This window comes from Channa argus, chromosome 7, assembly GCF_033026475.1.
Source record: "Channa argus isolate prfri chromosome 7, Channa argus male v1.0, whole genome shotgun sequence".
Taxonomy (NCBI): Eukaryota; Metazoa; Chordata; class Actinopteri; order Anabantiformes; family Channidae; genus Channa; species Channa argus.
Window position 1 is genome coordinate 14,472,730 of NC_090203.1, and position 27,369 is coordinate 14,500,098.

The 27,369-nt window shown below is 39.7% G+C and overlaps 2 protein-coding genes across 5 annotated transcripts in view; one reads left to right on the forward strand and one right to left on the reverse strand.

The window, feature by feature from the left end:
• Nucleotides 1–437: 437 nt before the first annotated feature.
• Nucleotides 438–22,030, reverse strand: st14 (ST14 transmembrane serine protease matriptase). Of its 2 annotated transcripts, none has more exons than XM_067510351.1 (19): nucleotides 21,841–22,030; nucleotides 13,839–13,986; nucleotides 12,778–12,935; nucleotides 11,649–11,719; nucleotides 10,983–11,155; nucleotides 10,197–10,232; nucleotides 9,515–9,743; nucleotides 8,053–8,192; nucleotides 7,820–7,923; nucleotides 7,381–7,490; nucleotides 6,768–6,898; nucleotides 6,186–6,290; nucleotides 5,610–5,717; nucleotides 5,166–5,279; nucleotides 4,451–4,570; nucleotides 3,773–3,953; nucleotides 2,610–2,878; nucleotides 1,908–2,044; nucleotides 438–1,775 (listed from the first exon to the last, which is right to left on the reverse strand). In XM_067510351.1, exons 1-19 carry the CDS (start codon nucleotides 21,862–21,864, stop codon nucleotides 1,614–1,616), a joined length of 2,520 nt encoding a protein of 839 aa, XP_067366452.1. In that variant the 5' UTR covers nucleotides 21,865–22,030; the 3' UTR covers nucleotides 438–1,613. The 2 variants fall into 2 exon arrangements, with proteins under 2 accessions (XP_067366452.1, XP_067366451.1); XM_067510350.1 differs by having other exon boundaries at nucleotides 9,515–9,746.
• Nucleotides 22,031–22,740: 710 nt separating this feature from the next.
• The window catches only part of aplp1 (amyloid beta (A4) precursor-like protein 1), a 30,235-nt gene continuing 25,606 nt past the window's right edge, over nucleotides 22,741–27,369 (forward strand). The window contains exon 1 of one of the 3 annotated variants that reach the window (XM_067510302.1): nucleotides 22,741–23,087. In XM_067510302.1, the coding sequence (XP_067366403.1) occupies nucleotides 23,022–23,087 (66 nt within the window). In that variant the 5' untranslated portion in view covers nucleotides 22,741–23,021. The remainder of the gene's footprint in view (nucleotides 23,088–27,369) is intronic. The other 2 variants (XM_067510300.1, XM_067510301.1) reach the window with 2 other exon arrangements.

Here is a 27,369-nt window from a genome sequence, read left to right on the forward strand (position 1 = left end):
CATCTCGTAGGGTAATAGTCTAGAGCTGTGACAAAGGTAGGTATTATTTGACAATATGAGTTCATCTCGTCACCCCTGTTCCCCAGGTAGGCACACTGCTCACAATAGAGAGGAGAGTTACATGCTCATTACAATTCTGCTGTGAGAAGGGACATGGTTTTACAAGACATGCATATATTATGGACAATATAATCGAAAATGAGACCCTGTCAAAGACACAAATTGCAAGTAATGCAATTAGGTACTGAGAAATCGGATAAGAGGTTTATTATCATGACTCTTATAAAAACATATACAAGCACAAAGTAAAATAATAAAGTACATAATCCATCGTCACAGTGTATAATGCTCATTAAAAAAAATAAAATTTAAAGATGTGGCCATTCTCTACTTTCTGGAAAATATTTACACTTTGATATTTTTATTGTGATGCTGTATAGAATATTGCAATTCAGTACATAATACTTTTGCAAATATTTGGTTTCTTTATTCAATATATCATATTACTAGGGATAAGTCAGAGCCAGACACCTGGTTGAAAATTAGGATCCCAATTTAGATTGAGAACAATTTAATGCAACTTAAGCATTAAGTCAATCTAAGATCGAGAATCTTGATGGTTTTTGCAAGCCCACCGACTGGGATACTTAACATTACTGCTGGCAATTTTCCAAAGCAACCAATGGGCTTTTATGTTGATTAATGCATTTTCTACCTTCCTGGCAGCTTCTGTGTTTGTTCACTTTAGAATGATATAAAAATAGAGTTGAGCATCATGTTAGCTGTTTTTCTTCTTTATTTTTTGCTTATTCTTAAAGTTAACATGGTGATGCAATCGTCCTGCAAGTTGATTATTCATAATTTAATCATAAAACTGAGACTAATAGCAGTCTGGCAGATCGGTACATAACAATACTGATAAAAAAAAAAACATTTACAGTACGCTTTGCAAAATTGTCAGCAGTGATTTATGTTTTGTAGCAAAGAAAAAACAAGTGTTATGGGTTCTTTAAGAAATTGGATAAATAAAACCTCAAATTTATACGTAACTACAGCACCATACCACTGGCGAAATCCAAAATTCATTGCAGCCCAAGAGAACATTAGCCAACACACTGCTTCAGTATCCCTATTACAGTATCCCTCTCTGAAAAAATTATTTTCAGTGATGGATACTGTAAGTACTCTTTAAAATTTCTGGATTCTTCCTAAATTTACATTTTACAAGTACTAGGAAAATGACTCCCAACATTTACGTGTTGGTACTTATTCCCCTGTGAAAATTATGGGGTAAGCGATGTTGTGCTGATTTGCGCCTTGAAAACTATACCAAGAGTCACAGTGCCTTATGTTACTCTGTGTGTGTGTGTGTGTGTGTGTGTGTGTGTGTGTGTGTGTGTGTGTGTGTGTGTGTGTGTGTGTGTGTGTGTGTGTGTGTAACATGGGAAAAGGTTGGCACACAAATAAAGTGCTTAAAGAGTAGATGAGTGTCCCCAGTCCAATACGTATTGGAGAGACTTGTCTTGAGTAACACTCAAATGTTCCTTCTCCATTATTTTTAGCACTCTAGTGTTGTTCCCCGCTCTGCATTCTCCCTGTTCCTCATAACATCATCAAATTCCCGTTTCCTTTTTGACCCAGTCTCTCAGTTTGGTGATGCGCGTGTAGACACCAGGCTTGTTCCGACGAGCACAGCCCTCACCCCAGCTCACAATGCCGACTTGGAACCACTTCCCACTCTCCTCGAAACATACCAGGGGGCCTCCGGAATCTCCCTGGTGAGTATGGTCAGGGAAGAGACAGTTATAAGATTGGGTTTGGATGTGAAAGCATGATAATTAAACGGGTGTGTGACAATCTGCAATCCCATTGTCTTTTTATTCTTTTCTTGAGAACATCAGTCTCACCTGGCATGCATCCACGCCTCCAGCCAGGAATCCACTGCAGAGCATTCTGGAGGTGACTTGGCCCTCTGTGACCATGTCACACACAGTGTCGTTAATGATTTTCACAGATGCCTTCTGCAGCATCATTGACACTTGACCTGCAAGAGCCAGACAAAGGGGACAGCGCTCAGCCATGTGATCTCAGTTTTCGTCACTAACATCAAAGGTGTTAACAGGCTGGATTAGTGTCAGCTAATGAAGGTTTAAAAGGCTTCCCAGGAGAGGCTATGTCTGTCTTGATATATGGATATGGAGGAAGACTTAATGGAATAGAGCAGATTAGAAAAAGATGAGAGAAAAGAAAGGGAGGGTGGAGAGGAAGAGAAGTATGTCATGATGGGATAGATAAAGAAATGGGAGGGATATTAAAGCAAAGGAAGGAGACAGGATGAAATAAGAACAAGACGAAGAGAATAACACTAAAGAGGACGAAGAAAGAAGATGAACGACAGAGACAAGCAGCTCATTGTGAGATAGATGTAGGAGGAGTGGGATGTCTTAATTTAAATGTGAGTTGGATATGCAAAAATGAAAGAAAAAAATAAAAATGTTGAGAGGGTCAACCATAATTGAGGAATAACAGTATAAATATTCACATCAGTATAATCACAAGGGGAAAAACAAAAAAATGAAAATAGTTCTACCAAAGCTCATGCATTATACCTCCTTCTCGTTGTGCGCCCCAGCCTGTGACCCAGCAGGATGTGCCTGCAGGGAAGACGTGGGAGGCAGAGGGTAGGCAGATGGGCTGGATGGTGTTAGTGAACTGCAGTGGATCGCTAAGCTCCAGTAGTGCAATGTCATAGTCAAAGGTCATGTGGTCGTAATTTGGGTGGGAGATGATCGTTTTCACTGCTCGGTGCTGTACACCATCCTGCTTGTACTGGGCCTGCATGCCACTGTAGGTCTGCCAGTTTGATGCAACATGGTTCCTGTGGTAGCATCATGGGGCAAAAGTTACGCGTCTTCATATGTATGACTTTACCATTGTTATATGCATTATCATGAACAAGTGGAAATTATTACAGTCCAAAACAACAGCCCTGCAAACATACCTACTTTTAATGTGTAGTGACATATTGTCAGAAAAATGCTGAATTGTTTTAAATACAAAAATATATGTATTAAAAAAAAAGAACAAACCTTTATAACAGTTTCAATACCAAAACCTCATTCATATGATTAGAGGTATTTCGCCATCAATTAATGTTTGCAAAGCTACACTGCACTGTATGTGACATAACCGTAAAGAAAACTGTAGACTGTAGAAAGTCTGTAGACTTTATGGGTTCCATAAGTGATCTAGAATACGCTCAAATAAAATAAATGCACTTGGCATAACCAATATCAGCACCAGCTGTGAATGTGTGACAATGAACACATTCCCTGTTCCATCACTACAGAACAAGCTCAGTTCAAAAAGCATGGTTCGTGCTCCACCTACAGGGCACATGGATGAATACAGCTGCCTGCTCTCATAGATGGGATGTAAATTTATCCCCCCTCCCAAGGCTTTTATGAATTAACTATATCATCAGGGGCCAATTTCATCAGTCTTTGCAATTTGTATATAAATGGTGTTCTATTGTGCACAGTTGTATTTCTTACCAGCTGAATACATATGAGAACACAGAACAATGGCATCTAATAAAATGTTAAATAATGTGCTGAATAAAAAGTAATAAGGAAAACAATAATAGTTCACAGACTAAAATAAGAGAGAAAATGATGAGATGAGAGACTCAGTTTAATACTGTAATATATAGTGTGTAATCCTGCTCTGCACATGCACATAAGTGCTATAGAGGTTCTATGCAGTGACTCACGCGGGGTCATTGGTGACAAAACAGTGGGAAGCCGAAAGGAGCCACTTGTCAGAGATGATGGAGGCACCACAAACATGGCCATTGGTCATGAAGTGAAGGCTGACCTGCCAAGGCCACTCTCCCAGCTCAGCATTTTGCCCTCCTACAATGCGATTCAGCTTGTAAGGCCTGGTGCCACAATCTGTCATTTAACAGAGAACAGGATAAGAGTGGAGAAATGTTGTGTGATGAGTGCAAAATACTACGTGCGACCGCCACGTACTATTTTGCCAAACAAAATCAGCAAATCAGATTAAGTTGACTTGAAGCCATTGTGATGCTGGCCTTGGCTGTCAATGCTACTATGCCTCTTTAGAATTCTAATAAGGCATATTCCGGTATTAGCTGATCAAAAAAAAAGGGAAAAATACAGAATACAAACACACCCCGAGGCTTAAATGGAGGAAAAAAAAAAAAAAAAAACCTTAAAGTATGACAAGAGCTGCTTTCAAAGAAGAATGAAATAAATAAAGTAGTCGAGGCCCGAGGCTTTTTTCTAACAGACAGCCAACGTGCAGCTCAACACACCTCCTCCATAATCTAGTTTGAGTGTCACTGAAAAGATAAGATACACTCTCAGTTGTTTTTTGTAAAAAAAAGAAAAAGAAAAGAAAAGCTGAATATTATAAGATTTCTTACCACAACCGGCCTCATCCGAGTTATCAGAGCAGTCGTTGACGCGGTCACATTCGGCATTCACCTTGTTGACACATTCATTGTTATTACATATGAAGCTGAACTCAGAGCAGATACCCGGCGCTACAGTGGGGTGGAGACAGATCTCAAAATCAAAACACACAACGTATTTCAATCAAAGCCTTACAGCATTGCTAAGAGCAAGCACTAAAATACTGTGCAATCAGTGAGGCTGGAATGCACAATGCATAGTGATTGAGGAGCAGATTAGATTGATTGGGCGTATTGATTGAGGTGGAGGTCTAATATCCACTCTTTATTCACAGAAGTGAAAAATCAAAAGATAATGCAAGAGTGCCTTCTGTGTGTGTGTGTGTGTGTGTGTGTGTGTGTGTGTGTGTGTGTGTGTGAGTGAGTGAGTGAGTGACAGAGAGAGAAAGAGAGAGAGAGAGAGAAAGAGCAAGAGAGGGTGAGTAAGTTAAAAGGAAATTGATGAAGAAGGATATAAAGAGTGTGAGGATATTGAAGAAAGACCGAAACAAATAAATAAATAACATTACATGAAAAACACTTGATTCTTGATTCAGTATTAAGAATCAATTCTCCAGAACAGCTTTAAAAAGCACTGAGCTTGTGATTAAGGTTAATTTTTCAAAAGTTGGTCTACATGCCTATTTATTGTGTTCTACATGCCTATTTATTATATGATGCCACTTACAGGATTTACAAGAGGCCTCATCGCTCCCATCTATACAGTCCTGCTTATTGTCACACACCACATCCTGGGGTAGACAAACTCCATTCCCACAGCGCCACTCATTCTCCTCACAACCTGGAGGCAAAGAGACAGACTGAAGTGGAAATCACAATAAAGTAAAGATTAAAATAAAATAAGCCAGTGAGCTTCAGAAGGACATTAGCGGTGCAGCCACGGTGGACATTAGCATCTGGCTCCATTCTTCTTGTGTGTATTACACATGATTAAGCCTCTGGATGGATGCTGAGCAAATTGGGCAAGGCTTCAAACAAACTCCATTACTGATAGAATAATGACTGCACACAGCCCAGGAGTCAGTGACCAGAGCATTAGCAGTGATGTTCCTTTAATGTTAGCACAATTAGCATATCATTAGACAGTGCTTTAAGTGACGGGAATACTTACTGCACCGTTTCTCATCGCTCCCGTCTCCACAGTCATTCACATGGTCACACACCCACATCCTTGGCTTGCACAAGCCATTATCACAAGGAAACTGCTCCTTGTCACACTCTGTGAACAGACATGTTTCGTAGGCCATTTAACAATGAGGAACAACAACTGAAAAAAATGCAAATACGAGGGCTTAGAAAAGGGGCGTTCAAAGGCTAATTACAGCAAGATAATGGCCGGGGGCTTTAGATGGGAAGCTACACACAGCAACCAGTTACCAAAGACAAACACCTTGAAGTTAGGCTCTGTCTGAAAGAAATCACTGCACTCAAAAGAGAGAGTTTATCATTTAGACAGAGCCTAAAAAGCCACTTCCCCTTGTTTCCAGTGTTAATACTAAACTAAATGTTTGCTGGCCATAGCGTTTTGAGGCACATTTAAGAGTAGTTTATCGATCTGCCCATCAAACTTTCAGCCAAAACTGTATTTCCTAAATTGTTGAACTAATACTTTAATGAGAGGAGATGAGGAGACAGTAAGAGGCGAGGACAGACAGAAAAGGGGCAGTTGGATGAAGTGGATGCTTACTGCATTTAATCTCGTCGCTCATATCGCCACAGTCGTTCCAGCCGTCACACTTCCGCTCCTTGGCAATGCAGATGCCGGACGCACAAGCAAACTTGCCGGGGCAAGCTACTCATAAAACAGGGCAAAGAGGAAAGGAGAAGAGGAAAAGGGAGGGAAAGACAATGATGACAAAGTGAGCCAGCAGGAGTAACAGCATATGTTCACAGCATCCATCAAGTTGCCAATGCTTGTCCCTGTTGTTCAGACCAATTATAAATCCATTTCACCCAAACTCAGATGTACCGTAAAGAGTGGAGGGTATTGAAAGCAGAGTGCTTCTGACTGACAGTGGCAAATAAAATGGACCCAACAAACAAGCTCTCTGGTGATTTGTCCAGTTCTTTATTTTCACTGCTGCAGCTTATAAGACCCTGTTACTAAACATCTCTATTTCAGTCAGTCAGCACGGTCTCGAAGTCTTTCAGGCTACACAGTTACTTCCTGTCTCGCTCTGTAACAGCAAGTGTCACTGTCACATCACAACATGTCACCCTTAATGCCAAATGTTGTGTACATACGCGTAACACAAGACTTTTCACTCACGGTCTGCTGGATCATAGGCACTGTACTCTGCACTGAAGCCTTTGTCAGTGTAGGACTTATCAGAGTGGAAGTTCACTTCTAGGACGTTGTTGTTACTGGTCAGAGCCAAAGAGGTCATTTCTCCACAATACCTGTGTCAAAAGAGCAACATTTAAAAAAGGGAATTCAGAAATTCATCATTATTTTTCAAATAATAATGGCAATGTTACAGTCACCACTAATATTAAGGAAATGCTCAACATTGCTACAACAATTTCCCTGAGGCAAGAAACATTAGGAGTGTGATAAGGTGTGAACAAAATAAATGTTTAGTTAGACAGATAATTAGGAGGAAACTTCAGTCGTGGCACAGAAAAATAGTTTCCGTGTTTGCGCACACACAAAGTACAGTCTCTTGAATGTCTCTCATTTGTGATTGGTGGATTGTGTGGGGTATCAGACTCCATTAGCGGGTGTTTTCTTTACAAATAAGTCTGGCCCATTTGAAGGCTTGATTAAAGGTTTGGAAGTAAGATTGAGGTTTTATAAACTGGAAATTTCCTTTGACACACATAGAATCAGACCATTAAAACACACACAGACACACAAACACGTCAATTTAGTTATGTCTTACTTGGTCCCCATGACCTCCACATAATCTTTGTGACACACATGGATGTCCACCCTGGGTTCTTTCATGCGGAACATAGTGAACTTCACCCGCACCTTACTGCCAGGTGCGACCTAGAGCACAGAGGAGGAGATTAGTTCATAACACCTTTTCACCATGTCATCCTCTACTAAATGCAAATGCACAAAATGCAACATGCACAGGCAGTGGGTGCACACACCAGCAAACAGCACAAGCGCACAAAACACTAGAGCTCAGCTAGAGCTGCAGAAGCAACAGCAGTGAGAGATGAAGATAGAAGAGGTGGTGAACAGCCTGTCTTCTATAGTGCTGCCTCAGCATTCTGCTCATAGGAGGCTTGAAGAATGCTGCAAGAGGAGGGGGGCTAAAGTGGTTTCTGGTAGAGGAGGGGACCAGGGAGAGCAGCAGCAATGTTACAAACCTTGATGGTCCACTTGCAGTCCACAGCAGGAGGATAGAAGCGGGGATAAAGTGGGGAGGTGAACACCCCTTCGGTTTCCATAAGAATGCCACCACAGGTTGTTACTGAAAAGAATAGTCATAAATTCACTTTATGCATAACACATCATTATATAAACCAAACTAATGTAGACGAGGCAAACAGAATGTAGCTGGCAAATGGATGTTAAGCACCGTGAATGTCTACTTAATTACCATTGGACAGGGGGATAGCTGTATATTGGGCTTCAAAGCCAGGCCTCTGGACATCACTGTCAATTATGAAGTTAATCAGCATGAAGTTGCCGGATGATGCCACCGCCAAAGGATTGGAGGGGGGCCTCTGACCACACTTTCTGTGAGAGACAAGTTAGTAGACAGGCTAAATTATGTGAAAACATGAGCAATTACAGAAAGAAATAAGTGTCTGCAACAAATGTGGAAGCACAACCATGAAGCATAAGTTTTATGTCTCATGCATTCAATGAACAAATTCTTGGTGTTCCTCAGGATGTGCAATATTCAGGGAACTTAAACATAAATGTAACTCCTTTTCGTCAGAAGCACTAAAACACTGATGCAGTAAGCAACTTTAAAATGTGTTTAGAAAAACTGATTTGAAAAGAAATCAATAGATAAGCAGAGAAATGTAGCGAACAAGGTAAACGATAGAGAGGTGAGCCAGTACCAAACACAAATCGCTTAGGCGGAGTTTCAAAGTCAAACATTAGGAGCATTAGCAGAAAGTTTCAGCACTGCTGGCAGCAGAGCCCTGGAGGTGTGAATGACACTGCAAGAGCAGCAATACATCTACCTATAGTAGAATAATGTCATTATAGAGTATTATATTATGGCACTCATAAACCCCATGTCACCTTGGATAGGGCTGATCGCTCAATAGCATTATAAAAATTTTATGCATCACTTGATGGTGCATATTTGTTTGGCAATCGTTTCTGAGTTTAAAAATGCCTGCAGCTACAACTGGTGGTGCATTCAGGAGCCAGTAGTTTCAGAATCAAACCTCTCACCCATAGTTGTGTAGCAGAATTCAGGTTGGCACCCATCACAGAAAGGAAGGGTCTTTCTGAGCCAACTCAATCTCACTGAGGTCTCAAACCTTAACAATAAAATGGGACATGCAGCACTAAAGGCACCAGAGCCAAAGAAAAGTTGTAATTACATATTCAGTGAAAGGAATGAAGTGGAACATGTTTTCTACCCACATCAGCCGCAGCTTTTACTGCTAAATCCCTTGGCAACATTTCCTTCAAATACAAAGTTATTCCTAGCTTTTGTCTTCTGGGAATCACATACAACTATTTTTGCCCTTCTCTCTGATCTTCAAGGCTAAATGAGTGAGATAAATATTTGTTGAGCCCTATCTAACAAACCCTGCTACTGAGGTTTAAGGCAAAATACGAATGTGAAATATACACAATTTGATATACTGAGAAAAAAAAAAAAAAAGAGTCAATTTAGTGGTTTTCATTTTAATAAACATCTTCGTGGTGGGAGGCATTAGTGCAAAGAATCTAGCACTGCATACTGTTAAACAACATGCTGGTAAACACTGATCCGTCCAGGGATTTATGTTTAAAATAGCACCAGTATGACCTTGTACAAAGAACAACATATTCCCCAAACCATCTGGACATCTTTCTGCCGTATGACTTACTGCGTGATGGCCTGATATTCATCTGAACTCAGAGAATCATAGATGTAGACAAAATCATCAGGGCAGTAATCCTCGATGTAGAAAATGGGGAAATCGACCAATATGCTGTTTTTCTCTGAAGCGCGGATTTGCCACTGACACCGAGACTTGGATGTGTAGCCAGTAGGGTATCCTGGAGATGCAAATGTTTTAATCTTTCCTTCTTCAGCTTCCAGAACGTAGAAACACTCTACTGGAATGAACAGCATTGGTTATATCACACGGTGTGCATGGAAAGACAGAACTTATTTTTTTCAAATATTTCTTTAGAAATGTTGACAGTATTTATTCTACACTGCTTTGCCTCATAATTTTTAATAATGCCAACAAACTTATTGCATAGAACACATTTGAATACATATAATCACATGTTATTCCATCTTTTATGCTACAGAAATGTGTAAAGACAGGTTGATGCAGTCTAATATTTCCAAGGTTATTAATCACCAAACAGCATCAGACAAAGTGACTGATTAGCCCTGGCCTGCTACCAGGTTCTCAATCTCTGACTAGTGCATCACAATACAGGCCAGGCTAAGCCAGGCCAGGCCAGGCATTTGTTACAGACTGGCAGGAGGGGGAGCATCTAGCCAGCTGGAAAATTGCAGCTGGGAGTGATTGAAATGGGACTCGCTATACTCACCGGATCTCGGATTCCTGGCCATGCGAGGATCTGTGACTGGAGACAGAGAGAAGGGGGGGTTCAGAGAAACAGGAGGAAAGGTAAGAATGGGTCACTAAAGTTGTAAAGCTGATAGAATTTGATGCATGAGCCTAAAATATTTGGGTTGCACATTTTCTGTTCCATTTCCCTGAGGTTAAGGGAACAGGTGATGGTGTGTAACTCTTTCAGCTCCATCTCACCTTGCCCTACAGCAGCAACCCATACATCTCTGTCTAACTATATGGGACAGCAACATCATATCATACCCACAGAAATCATTTTAAAAGAGGACCAAAACCACTGAGTCACAGGGCCCGTGCCTGGCTGGAGGCCAGGACTTGGACAAATGCAATGTGAATGCTGAGAAGACAGAAGGAAGAAAAATGGCTGTCTCGAGCCAGGCCAGGGCCCAGCTAATATCATTAGAGGACCCAAACAGCATAAAATGTGCAATCTCAGATGCAGCACAGGCAGAGAGGTCTGACTTAACTGTTATCATCTTATCAGCACAACTCAGAGTGAGCTCCTGTAATACAAATAGAAAGCAAACAGAATACCGGTACTGATAGAAAATGACAATGACCTTATCAGATCTGAATCCACAATGTTTTATCTTTGCTGATTGTTAAATGTCATATTCAGGAGCGTGCTGTGGTAAACACTTACTTGTCTATCTTTTTGCCCCTTGGGTCCAACAATGAAGTTGATCAATATTCAATAGTGTTGCTCGAGTTTTAAACCCCCCCCGGCCCTAATGATACTTACGTGCAGCAGTAACTTCACTGATCTTTAAACTCCTGGGGCTCATAATACTGCGTGAGCCCTGAACGGCAGTCTCCAGAGCATCCAACATCCGCTCCTCTGAGAACTCCGGCACCATCTCCAGGTCACTTCCTGGCACGTCAAATTTAGACCAGTAGAAGCCTATCACACCGTGGCTGATGCAAAGAGAGGTCAGAAAGGATGGAGGAAGAGCTTAGAGAAACAGTTAAGTAACAATCTTTACCATTTAAATAAGGGGAAGATTAGTGAAACATGAGTGAATTTGATTACTGAAAATCCACAAAAGCCAAATCTAGCAGTATGCTGTCTGTTCTTGGAACAGTGCAGCGTTAATCCACATGGTATGAGTTGTATTTTAGGAGTGGTACTTTACTGCTACTGCCATTGAAGCACTTCACAATTTACTACAGTACAATGTTACACGGATAACTAGGTGTAGTCACAAGTCAACACACCACATCTAACATTGCTTCTGGATGGACTACAAACTGGAACATACTGGAAAGTCTAAATCCTTAGAGGTCAGTGCAATAAAGCTTTTTCTACATACAAGATTTGGTATGAATTTTTCACATTTTCATAAGCATTACATCAGTGTTCAAAAGTATAAAAAAAAAGAATTAGAGAAGCTCAAAATTTCAATAGTACCTGAACGCAGTGACCACAGAGGTATTGTAATACTTTGCAAGGAATGAATCTTTCTTAATGCACTCCCCTATCTGTGTAGAGAAAATGGGTTATTACACAACAGGGCAAGTACACAATTTCTGCTTGTCTGCCTAAAGACAAAGTACAAATTAGTATGTCAACATAAAAAAAACCTGTCTAACGAGCAAAACACACACAACAAAGAGACTCTCAATTAACCATCTTGTCTTCGGCTACACTTAGATGTGGATAAGAAGAGCCTCAGCGGTTTTAAATGCAGGTCGCTTTTTACAAAAGAAAAAAAAGAAAAATGCTACTTCCCAGAATAGTCAGAGAATGTCAAAGATCATATGATCAAATCTTAGAGAGAGCCTCCTGCAGAAGATTCATAATTGAATGGTCGCTGACAAAAGCAAAACGGTATATGAAGAGAGAGGAAAAGGGCTGACAAGTCAATTACATATTTTGATCAGTTTCAAAATGGCCATTTCTGAACTGTATATTAGGAAAGTTAAATAGAAACCTGTACACATTTTCCCCAAGCCTATGTAGAAAACAGAAAGGTAGGTGGTGCTAGAGTTGTGTGTGGTGTTGGTTAAACACACCCAGCACTGTTTACCTGAAGTAACCGTAACCTAGATGTGAAACAATTATTTAAAGGCTGCTCTTTCATCTATATGCGAGTGCTTAGTACCCATTAGATCATAACGCTTTTCCTCAATCATCTAGCCATCTACATAATATATCTCTCCCACTCTATTTCTCACCTAACCCCTGCACTTCTGTAGCCTTTTACAAAAAAAAAGAAAAGCAAAGTGTGAGCCTGATAGGGTTAGAGCGAGGGGCTTTTTGTTATCAACATGCTCCAAGTGGTGCTACAAACATCTCCACTGCTTCCAATAATAGGAGAAGTTGTTGAGGGAATTAGTAAGAGAATGTACAGCGCTTTATTCCACCCACACAAATGGGCCTTCAACAGTTTCTGTGTACTGTGAAGGCCATGTTTTAAAAGCATTTCAATACTCCCTTTAAACTAGTCAACAATAAACAGTGCAGATGATAGAAAGGGAAAAAAAGAGAAAAGTGATCTTTTTTGTGGGGGGGGGGGGGGGGGGGGGGATCAACTCACAACGTCCTCCAGGTTGCTCGCCAAATCCGTGAATTCTTTGCTGCTAATATCCTCTAGCTTCTGGTCAAACGGCACATCCGCCAGCTTCATATGTCCACTGAAGACAATTGTTCGTGGGCTGCGCCGACTACTAAGGGTGGTTCCTGAATTAGCTTTAACTTTAAGGAGAGAGGGAGATGAGAGTTAAGTGTCCGATAAACAATGATCTGCCTTGGATGACAGAGCAGATTTGGGGTTTTAAATGGGCCTCGATGCCCGGTTTTAAAATTCGAGTTTCATCTCATGTTGAGCACACAGTGTGTCTATCAGTGAAATTAAAACACCCAGTCGAATCAAGAGGCCATTTTTTAAAACCTCAGAGGCCTTTTTAAAATCAGACCCTATGTGTAAATGACGGAGAAGCTTTGCCATAGTCTATCTGACATTTTTCTCCTTGGTGTTATTAAAAAAGAAACTCAGAGCTGTCAAATAGGCTTATTCTGAGAGGAACAAACAAGCCACTCTTACAATCTTTAATCAAAGAGCTGTGCCTTCACAGTAAGTTGAAGTGATCCACACCAACAGTTTCTGATGTTGTGCCCAGCTTTGCAGTAACGGATTTTAGCAATGTAAATACTCTAAAATTCTCATTTAATTCTGTCAAGATTCATTTGAACTCAAAAAATGTCTGAACAAGACTAACATTTATTTTTTGAAAACCAATTTATCCAAATAGAAAACATTAAAATACAGTAAATGCATTCATATTTACACTTGGGTGAAAGCATTTGCATCCCCTTAATCAACCTGTAGTATAGTTGGTACCAATGCTGGTTAATCAAAAATTAATTTCAAATTATTTTTAGTTTATTTGTCAAGGGGGATGCAAACGTTTACCTTTTTTAGACTCCTTGCTCATTTTTGCTACTTCTGATGATAGAAGAACATTTGCACTAGCTGAATGCACACAACATTTTTACTAACTAAATGTGAATTCACTATTATATTGATAGTGATAGTATATTGCTATACAAATAATGTAGTAAATTATATAAGTGGAGAAAGCTTGGCATTATACTTACAGACAAACAGCCAAATGAGGACCCCAGCAACAGCCGCTAAGACAAGAAGTGCAACAATAACCCCAACCACAATGCCTTTCTTCTGCTTTGGTGGCACCTTCTCATTGTTGGATAAAAAGTTGATCCGTTCATGTTTGCCATTCTGACCCTTACGAAGAAAAAGGGCAAAACAGAGTAACCAAACATTCAGCAGCTATGCAGAGAACATATAATTACAGAGCTGTGTCTTCCTGTTCTGTTGCAACTCTCCCCAGAAGTGGATAAAGGCACGATGTAGGAGGTTTAACAAAAGACACCTCCTCAGTTACAGCGCCAACAAATCAGAAATCTGGTTAATATAAAACTAAATATATCACAGTAGACCTGAACTGAGTAAACCTGAGTAAAAGTACAAGTACTGGCTTAAAATAGCTCCATAACAGGAAGAAATACAACTTCAGTTGAAATATAGAAAACAATGCATTCTAAACAGAACTGAGTTTGATGGTGTTGATAAATGTGCTAGTAAATGGTAAATGGTCTGCACTTATATAGCTCTTTTCTACCTATTTGCACTCAAAGCGCTTTACACTGCTTCTTATTCACCCATTCACACTCACAATCACACACACACTCATACACCGATGGGGGAGCTGGCCAACACTCACCGGGAGCAACTAAGTTGGGGTACAGTGTCTTGCTCAAGGACACTTCGACATGTGACTGGAGGAGCCGGGGATTGAACCAACAACTATGAGATTGGTGGACAACCGCTCTACCTTCGCTCTACCTCAGTGTCCCTCTCTCTGTCCCTTTCTGCAGGTGTCCCCGGCTTTGGAGCTGTGCATTTTCCAGTATGCAGCTACTGGTCCTACCAACCTGCCCAATGCTTTTTTTTTGCTTTTTTCTTTTCTTTCTTCACTTTCCACTCACCCCAACCATTCAAGCCAGATAGCCGCCCATCTTGAGCCCGTTTCTGCTGGAGGTTTCTTCCCTTAAAGAGAGTTTTCCCCTCTCCACTGTTGCCTATGGCTGCTCAAGGGGGAACTGCTGGGTTTCCTCTACATATTTGTATAATCATAACTTTAGCACCTTGAGAAGATTTTGTTGTGAATTGATGCTATATAAATAAAGTTGAATTGAATTGAAGTCTAAAGCTGATTTGTTCAAGAATTACCAAAAGATGACAATTATGGAAAACAAACAAATAGAAAATAAGTGTGAATGATCTGTTACCTAGAGAACAAAAACATCACAATTGGTAGGGCTGATTAATTAGTAACTTAAAGTTACTTGCCACCTCTGCTCTGCACAGCAATAAAGGGCACATGATTCGTGGAATGATGAAAATAAGGTTAATTTGTATGATAAATTTCAATCAATAAAATAAATACATGCTAATATATTTGCAGATATTTTACTTGTTAATTTATTTCATTTTTTTAAATGCACACTCTAAAATGATTTATGTATATACTATATAAAATGAGCTGTGCTTTATCATTTTTGTGTTTATTGATTGTGATGAGATCAGATGCACTTATCTGAAATAGTGAGGATGTAATTTATTATTGATTGATACCAGTTGTGAGATGTGTGTGCATGTAAGACTGACACTAAATGAAAGACGAGACATTCTTTGTTGTGCAATGAATGGCTGTAGACTTTGGTGTGCATTCACTTAACAGCTCTTCTTAGTAAAAGTAAAAAGGTCAAACATGAATATGGTTATTAACAGTCGAACTATGTTGGAGTATAAAAGTAAAAAATTGAAAAATGCCCTGCGCTTCTTTCAAGTTCAAACACGCAACTTGTGCACGTACATTTGCCAAACTGACCAAACCTGTTTGGTGAATTTGACACAAAGTCCCACACTCACTTATTTTGAGACTTAGTGGCTTGGGAAAGTGCTCATAAACCTTTCTGTTTGCACATTTTACAGGATTGTTTGATTTACATGATTTTGTTTTAAAAATGATAAAATTATCAAACCTTTCTACCAATCCACACTCAATAAAGTTTAACGGGAATGTGGAAAACACACATTAAAACTGTTGTGTTTTATTCAAATGAAAAAAACAAAAAACAAAACTTAAAACCCCTCATGTACAGGAGAATACAGACCCCTAAGTCAGAACTCTTAGAAACCTGTTGCACCTCACTTACAGCTTGGCAGTTCATTCCAAATCTTGGGAGCTCACATTTGACCTATCAGACTAAAAGAGAAACATCTGAGAACAGTGATCTTCAGGCCATCCACATCTGTTATGGAGGTTTAGTCTGGGCTCAAGGACAGTCTGAGACTTGTCCTGAAGCTACTCCAGCACTGTCTTCACACTATGCTTCAAGTCGTCACAATGCTTTCTTTAGGTCAAATGCCCTCTGCAGCAGGTTTTCAAGGACCTCTGCATTGGCCACATTCACTTCCTGTCCCTACCACAGTGAAACAACCCCACAGTTTGATACTGCCAGGAACATTTTCCAAATAGACTTTAATTTCTGATGAAGATACATTTGTAACACCCAACTTACCCATTTAAAAAAGGGAGGGGTACTAACTTTTGCACATGATTGTATGTCCTAACAAAATAATTTGCCACAGTTGGGCTTTAATTAATATCGAGACATCTCAAGGATCATTATAGTAAAAATAAAATACCTGACCATGATTTGAGTGTCACAACAAAGGGTCTCAGTGCTTTTAGTAAGAGATTTCAGTTCTTTGATTGTACATATGTATTAAATTACAAAAATGTACCATTATGAGTTATTGCATCTAGATGGGCAAAACTTACGATTGTATGTATTCATAATGCTCAGTGCAACGCCTGAATAAAATGAAGGGGCCTGAAATACTTCTGAACCCAATATACACTCAAAAACTGCACAATGTCAAGGGATAAACTTTTAGAGAAAATGGATGTGGTTCTTCAGGCTGCCTATGTATGTGCTTGTATGTGTGTCTGGTGTTGAGCTCTCTCAAGTGGGCAGACTAAGAGAAAGGGTTCAGGGCAGTTAGTAATCAACACACAATGAATTCGGTGCCTGTAGCCCATGAGTGAAGAAGCCCGAGTGCCATTAGGGATGGAGAATCACTTTGGTATTAAATCAATTTGTCAGATGTGCTGCCCCTTAAGATGGCGGCTCAATTACATGAGTTGAGAAGATAACTCATGGCAATTAAGGCCTATTCTTACCCAGCTTGGGCTTCCACACATGCTTTCTAATTGGAATCTCTAACAGTAATCATGGCCCAGAATGAGAGGAATCATTAGAGATGAGGTCAGCAAGTGCTCCAGGGGCTGTCTCTATCAGTCACCCTGATCACAGCCCAATAAATCCATTACATGCACTTTATCATATCCCATTCTTCACTCCAAGAAAAAAAATGGACTCAACATGCTGAGGCCTACTCAAAAGAAATGTTCATGTATGACAAGCAAACCATCTGCGCTGCAAATCAGGCTTCAAGTTAGTGAACTGAAAAATAAGTCATAAATATAATGTCGCTGACAATTCTGGAGTCAGTTCCTTGAGAAAACTGCTATGTAGTCAAACCAGTCTGACCAGGACACTGCTGAGAGGTGTGGTTTATGAAAAAAAAAAACAGCTCATCCTTAAGTAAATGTTCTTTTATACAATTTAAACAAAGGCCTTTATTAATAATAATTTCGCAACAACAACTCTTGTCAGTGTTTAAAGCAGTGAGGGAATGTAATGTAAGTTTAATGTAAGTTTTTTTTTTTGAGTTCCCGGAACTCAGCTCTGTTTACAAGACATACATACAAAATTTATCTGATGATTTGTATTATGCATCTGCTAGTAAACAAACTTAAAAGTGTAGGAGTGTGGCTCAAACAGAAGGCTCATGTCGTACAACTTTCAAATTTCTTTAATACTTATGGTTTAAAGCATCATTAATAGAACAAATCTTTTTTGAAATAAGCACATGTTACTTGCAACACTGGATATTTCAAAACAATTTTAAATGTAAGACCATTACAGATTTGATTGTATATTGTAGTGACCGTTTGAAGTATTTTTCTTTCTGCCATTCACCCGAAAAGGACCTTTTTGACCTTAAGTTCCAATGCTCAATAACTCAAAATGTCAATATAAAATGTTACCAATGAGCACAGGACTGTACGAACATAGAAAGCCTGGGGCCAAAACAGCATTAGCTGGGTGCATTATCCTGTTTCAGTTAACATGCGAATAGAGGAAAAACATAAGAAATGGAAATATTAAAGATGAACTAAAAGCAGACTGAAAAGATATGTAATAGAAATTTAACTGGTACAAACTACATTAAGGTTAAATTTATCATATCCTAAATGTCATTGTGACAATAATAAGGAGCTTCTGGCATCTCATAATACTACATGCCAGTTTTCTCAACAAACGGGTCTTGGCCAGTACTAAAGCAGAAGACATTTCCTATACACTGTGTGAAACTACTTTTTTCACATGCCATATGTGACTGACATCGAGAACTGTAAAGTCAAAGTGAAACAGTGAACTCCACACAAGTTAACTACACATGGTACAGTTACACTAATCACAAGTACAGAGGGCTCATCACAAAATATATTTTGATACTTCAGTGCAGCAAAACCACGGTTGTAAATGGGGAAATTAGTCATTGATGCACAATTATTTCCATTTAACTGCTTGGGTTTCAGGGCCCTGATGTTGTGCATCGTGACGCATACTGCTCAGTTATGACAAATCAAAAAGACTTCACTTAAACTAAAAACCATGTTGTGCTATGCTTCAGCTACTTACTTTCATGTCTGAGCTAGTCAGTTGGGTCCTGCCCCATTTAACTGCAGCAGCAACACTGGGTTGCATCTCCAACCCCTCGTCTTTGCTGGGCGTGGACAGTGTGTGTGTAATATGCAAACATGACACCCAGTATTCCCTGTCAGATAAAATAACTAGACCTATTTTGTTTCAGTAAATTTGAATAGTCTAGGCCAAGGTAAATAGTTCTAGTCTAAGATTTATAAATGTTCATGAAGACTGACTACCTTGCTGGGTATCTTTGGTGCTGCACCAGTTAGCAGTTGTCAACATACTTTTAATATTTCCAGGGGTTAAGAAGTAAACACACAATGCAGTGTCACCGTTTCAGAGTGATTAGAACCACAACCAACCAGAAGCCAAACAGTGATCTTTGAGGCAACATTAAAAACCATCTATTCATTCTTCTTCCTTGTCAAAATGTGTTTCCTAGATTACACACAATGCAACCTGAATCTTGCTAGACTACAAGTGAATTGCAGAAGCTTATCTGTTTCCACACCCTTCAAACAGTGGTTCAACTCCCAGTTCCTCCTGGCCACATGTGAAAGTGCAGTTCCCTGATTGCTGCCCCAAATGCAGCTAAAGTGCTGTAAACAAAACTTTAGTTGTAAAATCAGTGAAGCTATCCAAACAAACCAGACTGAAGAAAGTTACCAAAAATACAAATCAAATACAACAGCAAACCAATGCAAATTTGCTTTCAGTCAACGAACACCTGCCTAAATAACTCGACAAATCATTATCCCTTATGACATCTTCTTCGGAACTGAGGATGACTGAAGAAGGAACAATGCTGCTGCCCTGACGCAGCATCCATCCAGTTCTACAAACAAATTATCTATGTTTACAGAAATTCTCTACCCAAAGACGACTAAAGCTAAAGAGCCCTGACAAAGGGGCAGACAATGACATGGTGAGTGAACATGTATCATCAGTGTGGAGTCAACATTAAAAGTCGTGACCATATTCACTTCAGTTTTGACGCTCAGTGTCAACATGCATACTTTTGAAATGTGGGCTGAAATGCAAAAGACAAACAGTATGGTCTTATCTGAGGAATCATTCCCCAATTTCTCTGCTGAGTCACCACACAAACAGAGACCAGACTCACCACATTAATCAGAGTGTTCCCATAGACTGGCTTCACGGTCAGTGAGTAATGACAAATTGTTCATTTACCAACTGTTTTCCCTCCTGCGACTTGTGTAATGTAGAACAAGTATTTGTCCCAGGTTTCATAATTAAAAAGGGCAGAGGTGTGAGATAGTAACTTTTAAATTTAATTTAGATACATTTGTTTGTAATTAAATGTATATCAAGCAGATTGATGTGGTTTTGCATCGAAATCTAGTGTCATTTAGTCATGTCAACTGCAAAACAATACTTCACTCTTACAAAGTTACATGCATTCACACATACTGCCACCTATACCTATATTTACAGCTTTATTTATATGCCACCCAATGCATACACTGTTTTCCTCTTAATAAAAAAATAACAGCACTTGTTTTGCTGCTGTAGTTTGTCTGCTTGCTAACAGCAGAGAGGAAGTAAAATGAACCCATTCTGGTAATTTTGCTTGTGTTAGTGAAAGTATCCCATCATCTCTGGTAGGCTACTTAAATACTGTACTGCAAATAGATATTCTGACAACATACTGATACATTTACAATTCTATTAATGTCACTCTACATTAAAGAAAAAAAACAGTTACTAGTGTGTCAATTACACTACGTACTACTAATAAAGTACAGTGGTAATATGCACATAGATTAAATCTACAATACGTGACTTCTGAAACCAACTGTACCCACAATCAATCCAGGAAGGGCTTCAAATAAGACAAACAGGATAAGAAATGAAGCATTTCTCTACTTAAAATTGTAGAAAAAGGTTGCATGCTATAGCTTTGTGTTGTAGGTTGTAATGAGGCTTGTATTGAGCTGGTAAATCCGAGTACAGCCTAAAGCCTAGAATGTCTTTCCAAGAAGAAGTTCACCTTTAGCTGTATTTTCTGTCCACATATTCACAGTCTCAAACTAAATTAAAAAAACTGAATGATGAGGGAACAAGAGCTGCATGGATAGTTATTTCCCTAATGAATGCATGTTTTAAGAAAAATCAACCTAATCTAAACAAGCTTTTGGCAGTCTTTGAATGTTATTTCCAATTAATGTACAGGGCTGAATATTTTACACTGCATAAATCAATGGTTTGTGGTTAGTTTAGTAGACTGTGATTCTACAATCATAGCATGTCACTGTGGAAAACTGTTTACAACTTTTACTGCCTGAAAACAATCATATAGATTTCTGCTAATGAAAATTATTCTTCTTCTAAACAAAATGTTGCTATCCACTCACAGCTAAACAACTCATGGCTCACCACAGCTTTTTAGGGGTGAGGTATGATGGAAATGCGACACTACTGTCAGTTGGGAATATAGTAGCTATACAAACTGTTAGTAGAAATACCTGGATGGCTCCTAGAGCTGTTTGTACATTGCTCAGTCAAATAGGGCTATATGGTATATCAGCTCCTTTAGGTGACAAAATATACTGTTTACATTTTGAAACCTTACAACAGTAAAGGACAATTCAACCACATAAATACACATACATTCCATACAGTCAACAAAAACAATTTAAACAAAAATATAAACACCTACTTGTAACAAAAACATAGTACAGGTCTTAAATTTCACTGCAACAACTTAAATCTACAACTTTTTGTTGCGATGGTAAAACAACAGTATATCAGAACACATGGAAAGATCCAAATCTGATGCCTTCCGCCTATTTTTTCTGACTTCGGACAACTACCTAATTAAAAGGTTTTAAGGCTGACTTTGTATGACAGCACATTGGCCATTGTGAACATATCACTAGAGAACTAATGTTTAACTGTAGTGAAGTGCATCTAGTCGAGTTATTCGTTTAAATATTAATAGTGGGGGGGAAATCCACCTTGTTGTTGATGCCAGGGACCCAGGAACAAACTAATGACAATATAAAGAACTTAAAGAAGTAAATGTCGAACTAAAGGTTCGAATGGCTCTAAATGTATCCTACGATTAAATCCTGCAAACATTAAGTTATACAGAAATCAGGGAAGTTGCCAACACCCCATCTAACCCATCAACAACCACGTTCACCGACTGCTCCTAAACTGACACCAAATCCACCTAAAATCAGCTGTGAGAAGGGACTAAACTTACATAATCATATCTGGCGGAATGCATCTCTCCAACTGGAGTCCCAAGGAATCTCAGAGAACTCTGTGCTCCTTAGTGCAAATATATAAATCCAAATGTGGACTTTAAAAACTTAAATAAGCTGTTTTTTAACCAAATTGAGAGCAGCTCTTCATGGGTCGTCGCAGACAGAGACACCTGAAACCGATCTCTTCCTTACACACCTATGTTGGAGACCACGCCCAAAATACCTGCAGCAGCTACACTGTAACTACAATAGAAGCGTCCTTCCCACGAGGTGGGGTTGGACCTGGGAGACTACTTAGTGTCGATGTTAAGGTTTGTTAAGTCACACATTACAATACCTGACTTGGTTAGCGTTAGGGCCCACGTTAAGGTGAAAGACATGAAAGGGGGAAACAGACGTCACCCCCACATGGGCTTGTACCATTGAGTGTCACTTCATGTATACAGTCTGCAAATGTTGTATTTGTGTAAAAAGGTGCAGTGTCATATCGTCCATTTCACTTATATAAATATAAAGTGTTCCATTACGGTTAATCCAATCCAACACAATGTCGGAAAATACCACCTCAAAAGATTTTATTTAACACCCCTCCATTACATACTTTATTTAAGGTTGTTTTATTTATCTTCTATACTTTGAGTTGTGAGAAATTAAAACAAAAACTGCGATGCTCTTTAAAGGACTAAACTATATATATATATATATATATGCGGGTATTTAACGTTATATAACATTCGTGATCTCATTTCTCTGCAAGCCATGAAACAGAGGACATTTTCATATTCAATCGCTGCACTATGTACGCGGATTCTCCCTTTACAGTGACGCAGAAGCTCAGTGGGCGAGTTTTTCCCAGACTACATTGTCAATCCATTACCACCAGATGTCTCTCTCCACCAAGCCACAGGGAGGCTTCCCTGAGAAAAGACTGTGATAAATACCCGCAGAAACAGGGCTTGGTTCTGTCAGACTCAATCCACATAAAAGCTTAGGCTGCCATTGGAGATTCCGCTGGCAGGAGCGAACAGGACCCAGACGCAGGAAGAGACATCGCAGGAAGGCGCCGACGAACGCAGTGTCCATCTCTCCAGCTGATGTGAGCAGACAGCGTATGTTGGAGACAGTTATTTTATAAAAGCAACTTCGTCATCAAATAGAAACAAAAGGAGGCGAGAAAATGGGACATACCGCAATACCTATATTGATGGCCGTATTGTCCTATTGCGTGTGGGAAAACGTCGAGGTAAGAGCAAGTCAATCTGAATCAGTTGTAACGATGGCGCAATGCAATTTGCTCTGTTTCGCTAAATGAGGACGAAATGCTGTGTTTCTGGTAATGTCGGTGTTAAACCCGACACGCACATAGTAGCTCCTATCTCCATATTGCTGACTTATGCTTATCTGGGGCAGGTTTAATTTGTAAATGCATCCCTGAGCACACAGTCCTCCCGTGTCAACAAGAGTAATTACACACGGCGTCCACTGAAACGCCGTGATAGAGAAAGGATTAGAGATGCGGAATGGAGACCCACATTCAAGACAAGAATATGACACGCTTGATAAAATGTGTGGTTTACAGTATATTTAGCTCGCTGCGTCAAGTCTGGGCCTGTTTCTCACATAAGGAATGTTACAGGCCTTTTTGCTCTGGGGAAGGATGGAAATCAAATCCCAGGCCATTGCATCCCATCCGGCCGTTTCAGAGGAAGAAATCAGCTTGCATCCATCCTTTAGAGGGGTGGTGGAGGTCCTGATCAGGATATGGTGTTCTGTGTTGTGTTTCATGAAAAAGGCCGAATAGAAGACAAAACTGTGTTGAATCTTAGACTCAGGACCTTTACCCACTGTGAATTACTGTTTTGCTTCGTAGTGGATCGTCTTTCCTATGCCGCACTTTTATTTTTAAATATGCTGCATTGAAAATGCAATCAAATTGCACGTGAGCAGAATGTTCATCCAGGAGGAACAGACTTTGTCCACTTTGACATTCAGTGTGTGAGTGTGAATCAGACTATACTAATGAGCGATATGGGGTCATCCTGTTGGCATCTGACTCTATCAATAGCTAGAGAAGACATAGTGAAATTCAGAGATCCAGAGCCAGAGATTAATGGGCCACTAGCCGCTCTTGCTTTCCTCCTGTCTCAGCACGACTTACAACAGACCCACAGCATGATGAAGTCTGCAGTTCTTTCTCAACAACTCTAACATCAAGAAGTCAGTACTAGAAATGAGGCATTAATTCAGGTTGGAGCATGCGTGTAGGGGCAGGGTGGTATTTGAGCTGTTAGTGTGTGGAAGGGAAATCAAGAAGAGGGGGAGGCATCTGCGAGGTTGGCAGGTGAGTCATGATGTCCCATTTGGAGTGGTGGTTCCAGTTAAATGAAGACAAATTAACGTGACCCTGATACCTGTGATCAAATATGGAGCATCTTGGCTGTTGGCTGCCCGAGTTCCTAAGAGGATTTGTGAGATGTTTATTTATTAGCCATCTTCCACAGAGAGTCTGTAACAGTCATAAAGCCTCTCTTCCTATTCGGAAATAATTTCACTTCTCTAAGAGCCTTAGTGGGATTTACTGCTATGCTGAGGAACAGGCTTTAGCTTCACACAAGCAGACCTGCCCATGAAGGTTTTTAGTGAAGATTACACTGTGAGTGGGTTGGCTGGTTGGATTACACAGTGGTATTAGTCCTAATAAAACTGTCAGCTTCCCTTAACTTATTCAACATTCATTTGGTTGAAGCATGAATTAGGCAAATTGGTTTTGATCTCTTGTTAGTGCAGCATTTTATATTGTTAGTGCAGTGGGATAATGTTTAATCAGAGTATAATGACAACTGTAAATTCCATTTTGATACAAATTAATTTTTGGCTGAAATAACTATTTAGCATGTGTCATATATTGTATGTCATGCTCAGTAAGGGCCTAACTCAGCTGTTGTAGCTCTTACCTGTTGCAGCACCCATTGTCTTTAGCCAATTGAAACACTTAAGCGTTCGGTCATCGAGGAAACATCTGCCTTCATAAGCAGCGTATAAATTGGAGTAGAAGAAGTCCATCCATTCCCTATCTACTCATCTTTTTGAGCTGTAATTAGAAGAGAGGCAGGGAAAACCTAGACAGACCATTTACACTTACATTCACACCTATGGCAATTTAGAGTCACCAGTTAACCTAACGTGCATGTCTTTGGACTGTGGGACAAAACTAGACGAATCCCACGCAAGAACAAGGAGAAGATGCAAATTCCAGGCTGCAGCCAGCTGGTGGATTGCAACAGAATAAGTAAAAATTATAGTAAAATTATATTTTTTTTTGTAAATGTATTGCGTATATGTGGATTATATGTGCTCCCCAGACACTGGCCTTCACTAAAATTGGACTATGTAGGTGTTTTTTTTTTTACCAGCAGGCAAAAGTGTCTAACATAAACAGAGAGGGAACATTTTCCAGCTGAAGTGTATTTAGACACAGAAACATTTTCCAGCCCTAACACCTGACCATGTTTATTTAGGTCCTGACCGTAGCTTAACACAGCCATACAACTATGTTTGGATAGGTAATGCAGCATTTGCCATTGTTCAAATCAAAAAACACCAGCCATCATTATGGTGCATAAATGGATGCAGTTTTATCAGCCACCTGCATCCCCAGGCTTGGTTTTCCCTAAGGTTTATTGTCCTCATTGAGCACACTTACGTGTTACAATGAAATTCTTTCTCGGCATTTTGCCATTCCTCAAGGCGAAACAGTGGGCAGCCACCTGGGGAAGTAGCTCAGTGTCTTGCTCTAGCCCATGCCTTCTGCATGGGCTGGGCTTTGATTCGGTAGACTTCCCCATCCTAGCCTGTCTACCAGTTGACCCATGAGGCCTCTTACTAAAGCACCACTTGCTCAACCAACAGCAAGTGGTGCTGTTGGTTGTCGTGGAGGATAGGGACTGATATGGGCATTAGGTTGGAGATTTTTGGCTCTTAGAAGTTTGGCCTTGAATAGGTGTGGGTGACATGAAATCAATCATCATTTAGGTCCTTCTGTATAAGTACTGCATAAGTAAAAATACTAGTTTTAATAAAATGTGTTTTCTAGAGTATCAATCTATCGACCTGTATTAAGAAAATCGAATTGAATTAGTTTTTTCATCAAAATTTTATTACAAAATGGGCGCCATTTATTTCTTTATTATCCTATGTCCTCCAGCACTCCAGCAGTCCTATGGATTGATTTATCAACAAATAATTACAATTATGATACACAACTGCATTGTGCTTTATCAAGGATATTAAATAATGTGATGTCCAGGTACCTCTTCACATTGATGCAAAATGTGTAAAACAAAAGGCACATTTTGTCATTTCACTGTTTTAATCATTGTTTTTATCATTCCACCCAACTGTATGATAATTTCATCCAAGCACAAACAATTGGGAATTGCGTTGGCATTGTGAACCGTGTAAGAGCAATACCCCCACACAGGAAAAAAGGGATTTAAGAAAGCAGTAATACAATTATTGTACTTGTGTATCGCCACATTTTATTAACAGGCCCTGTGAAGCTGCAGGAGAACAGAAATAAACCCACTGTACCTTCAGTTGTCAGGATGTACAGGAGGTATGGGAAAGCGTAAAGCATAATAGGAGGAAGGAGAAAGGAAAAAGCAGAAAGATAGGAAACACGTTTTAGTGTCACCGTGTACCCTTCCACCTTCCCACCCCTCTGATTCCACCACCACACCACTACCAACAGCAATTTCAGGCATTATGCTGGAATAGAGCCATACAGATTGGTCCACCTCCCACCCCCATCTGCTTTTTCATGCACTGACACAAGAGGATTTGTAAAAAAGAAAAAAAAGAAAAGAGAAACAAGGTTTTCCATGTGGTAACACAAGAGGATTTGTTTAAAAAAAAAGAAGAAGAAGAAGAGAAACGAAAACAACCCGATCTCCCTTACACACACAAACACACATTTTGCCCTGCACTCACTTAATTAATTTTAAAACCAAGAGATAAGCAGGTTCCAATAATGGATTCCCATGTGCTTGCTATTCACTACGATATCTGTGTGCTAGTTGGCATAAAACACACCATTTTATTGTACCACCTTTCCCCCCCCGTTTTCTCTATCTGGTTTAGCAGGTTGATGAAGTACAGCAGATGCACTCAGAGGATCTGGATTAAATCTTGTGAAATGAGAGCTAACTACACTGGAAGAAATTAGCTCTGTAAATTGAGCTGTTACAAAGTGACAAACCAGAGGATGACATTAATGCACCCCTTGGGCCATTCTTGCAATTGACAACATTGAAACAGTACCTTGTTTTGTGTGGTTGGATGTGGGGTTCATTTGCATTGTCATTTTTAGTGTCTGGGGTGGAAATGAAGAAAGTATACATTTGTGTCTGTGGCTCCAGACATCAAGTTTTAGTAAATTGACATTAATTACACACTATCGTCCTAATAGGTGTGGGGAAACTCTAGCCAAATCCAGGTTTTAGATGATTCAATTTTGCCTTCTGGCC

Bases quoted from the DNA above. Each gene is read 5' to 3' on its own strand.
- st14 (XM_067510350.1), bottom strand. From the start codon at position 21,864: ATGCATTCCGCCAGATATGATTAT. The intron at 10,233-10,982 runs GTAAGTATCATT...CTCTGTCTCCAG, and splicing joins CAGTGAAGTTACTGCTGCAC to TCACAGATCCTCGCATGGCC. The intron at 6,899-7,380 runs GTAAGACATAAC...CTTTTGACACAG, and splicing joins GTGGAGGTCATGGGGACCAA to GTATTGTGGAGAAATGACCT.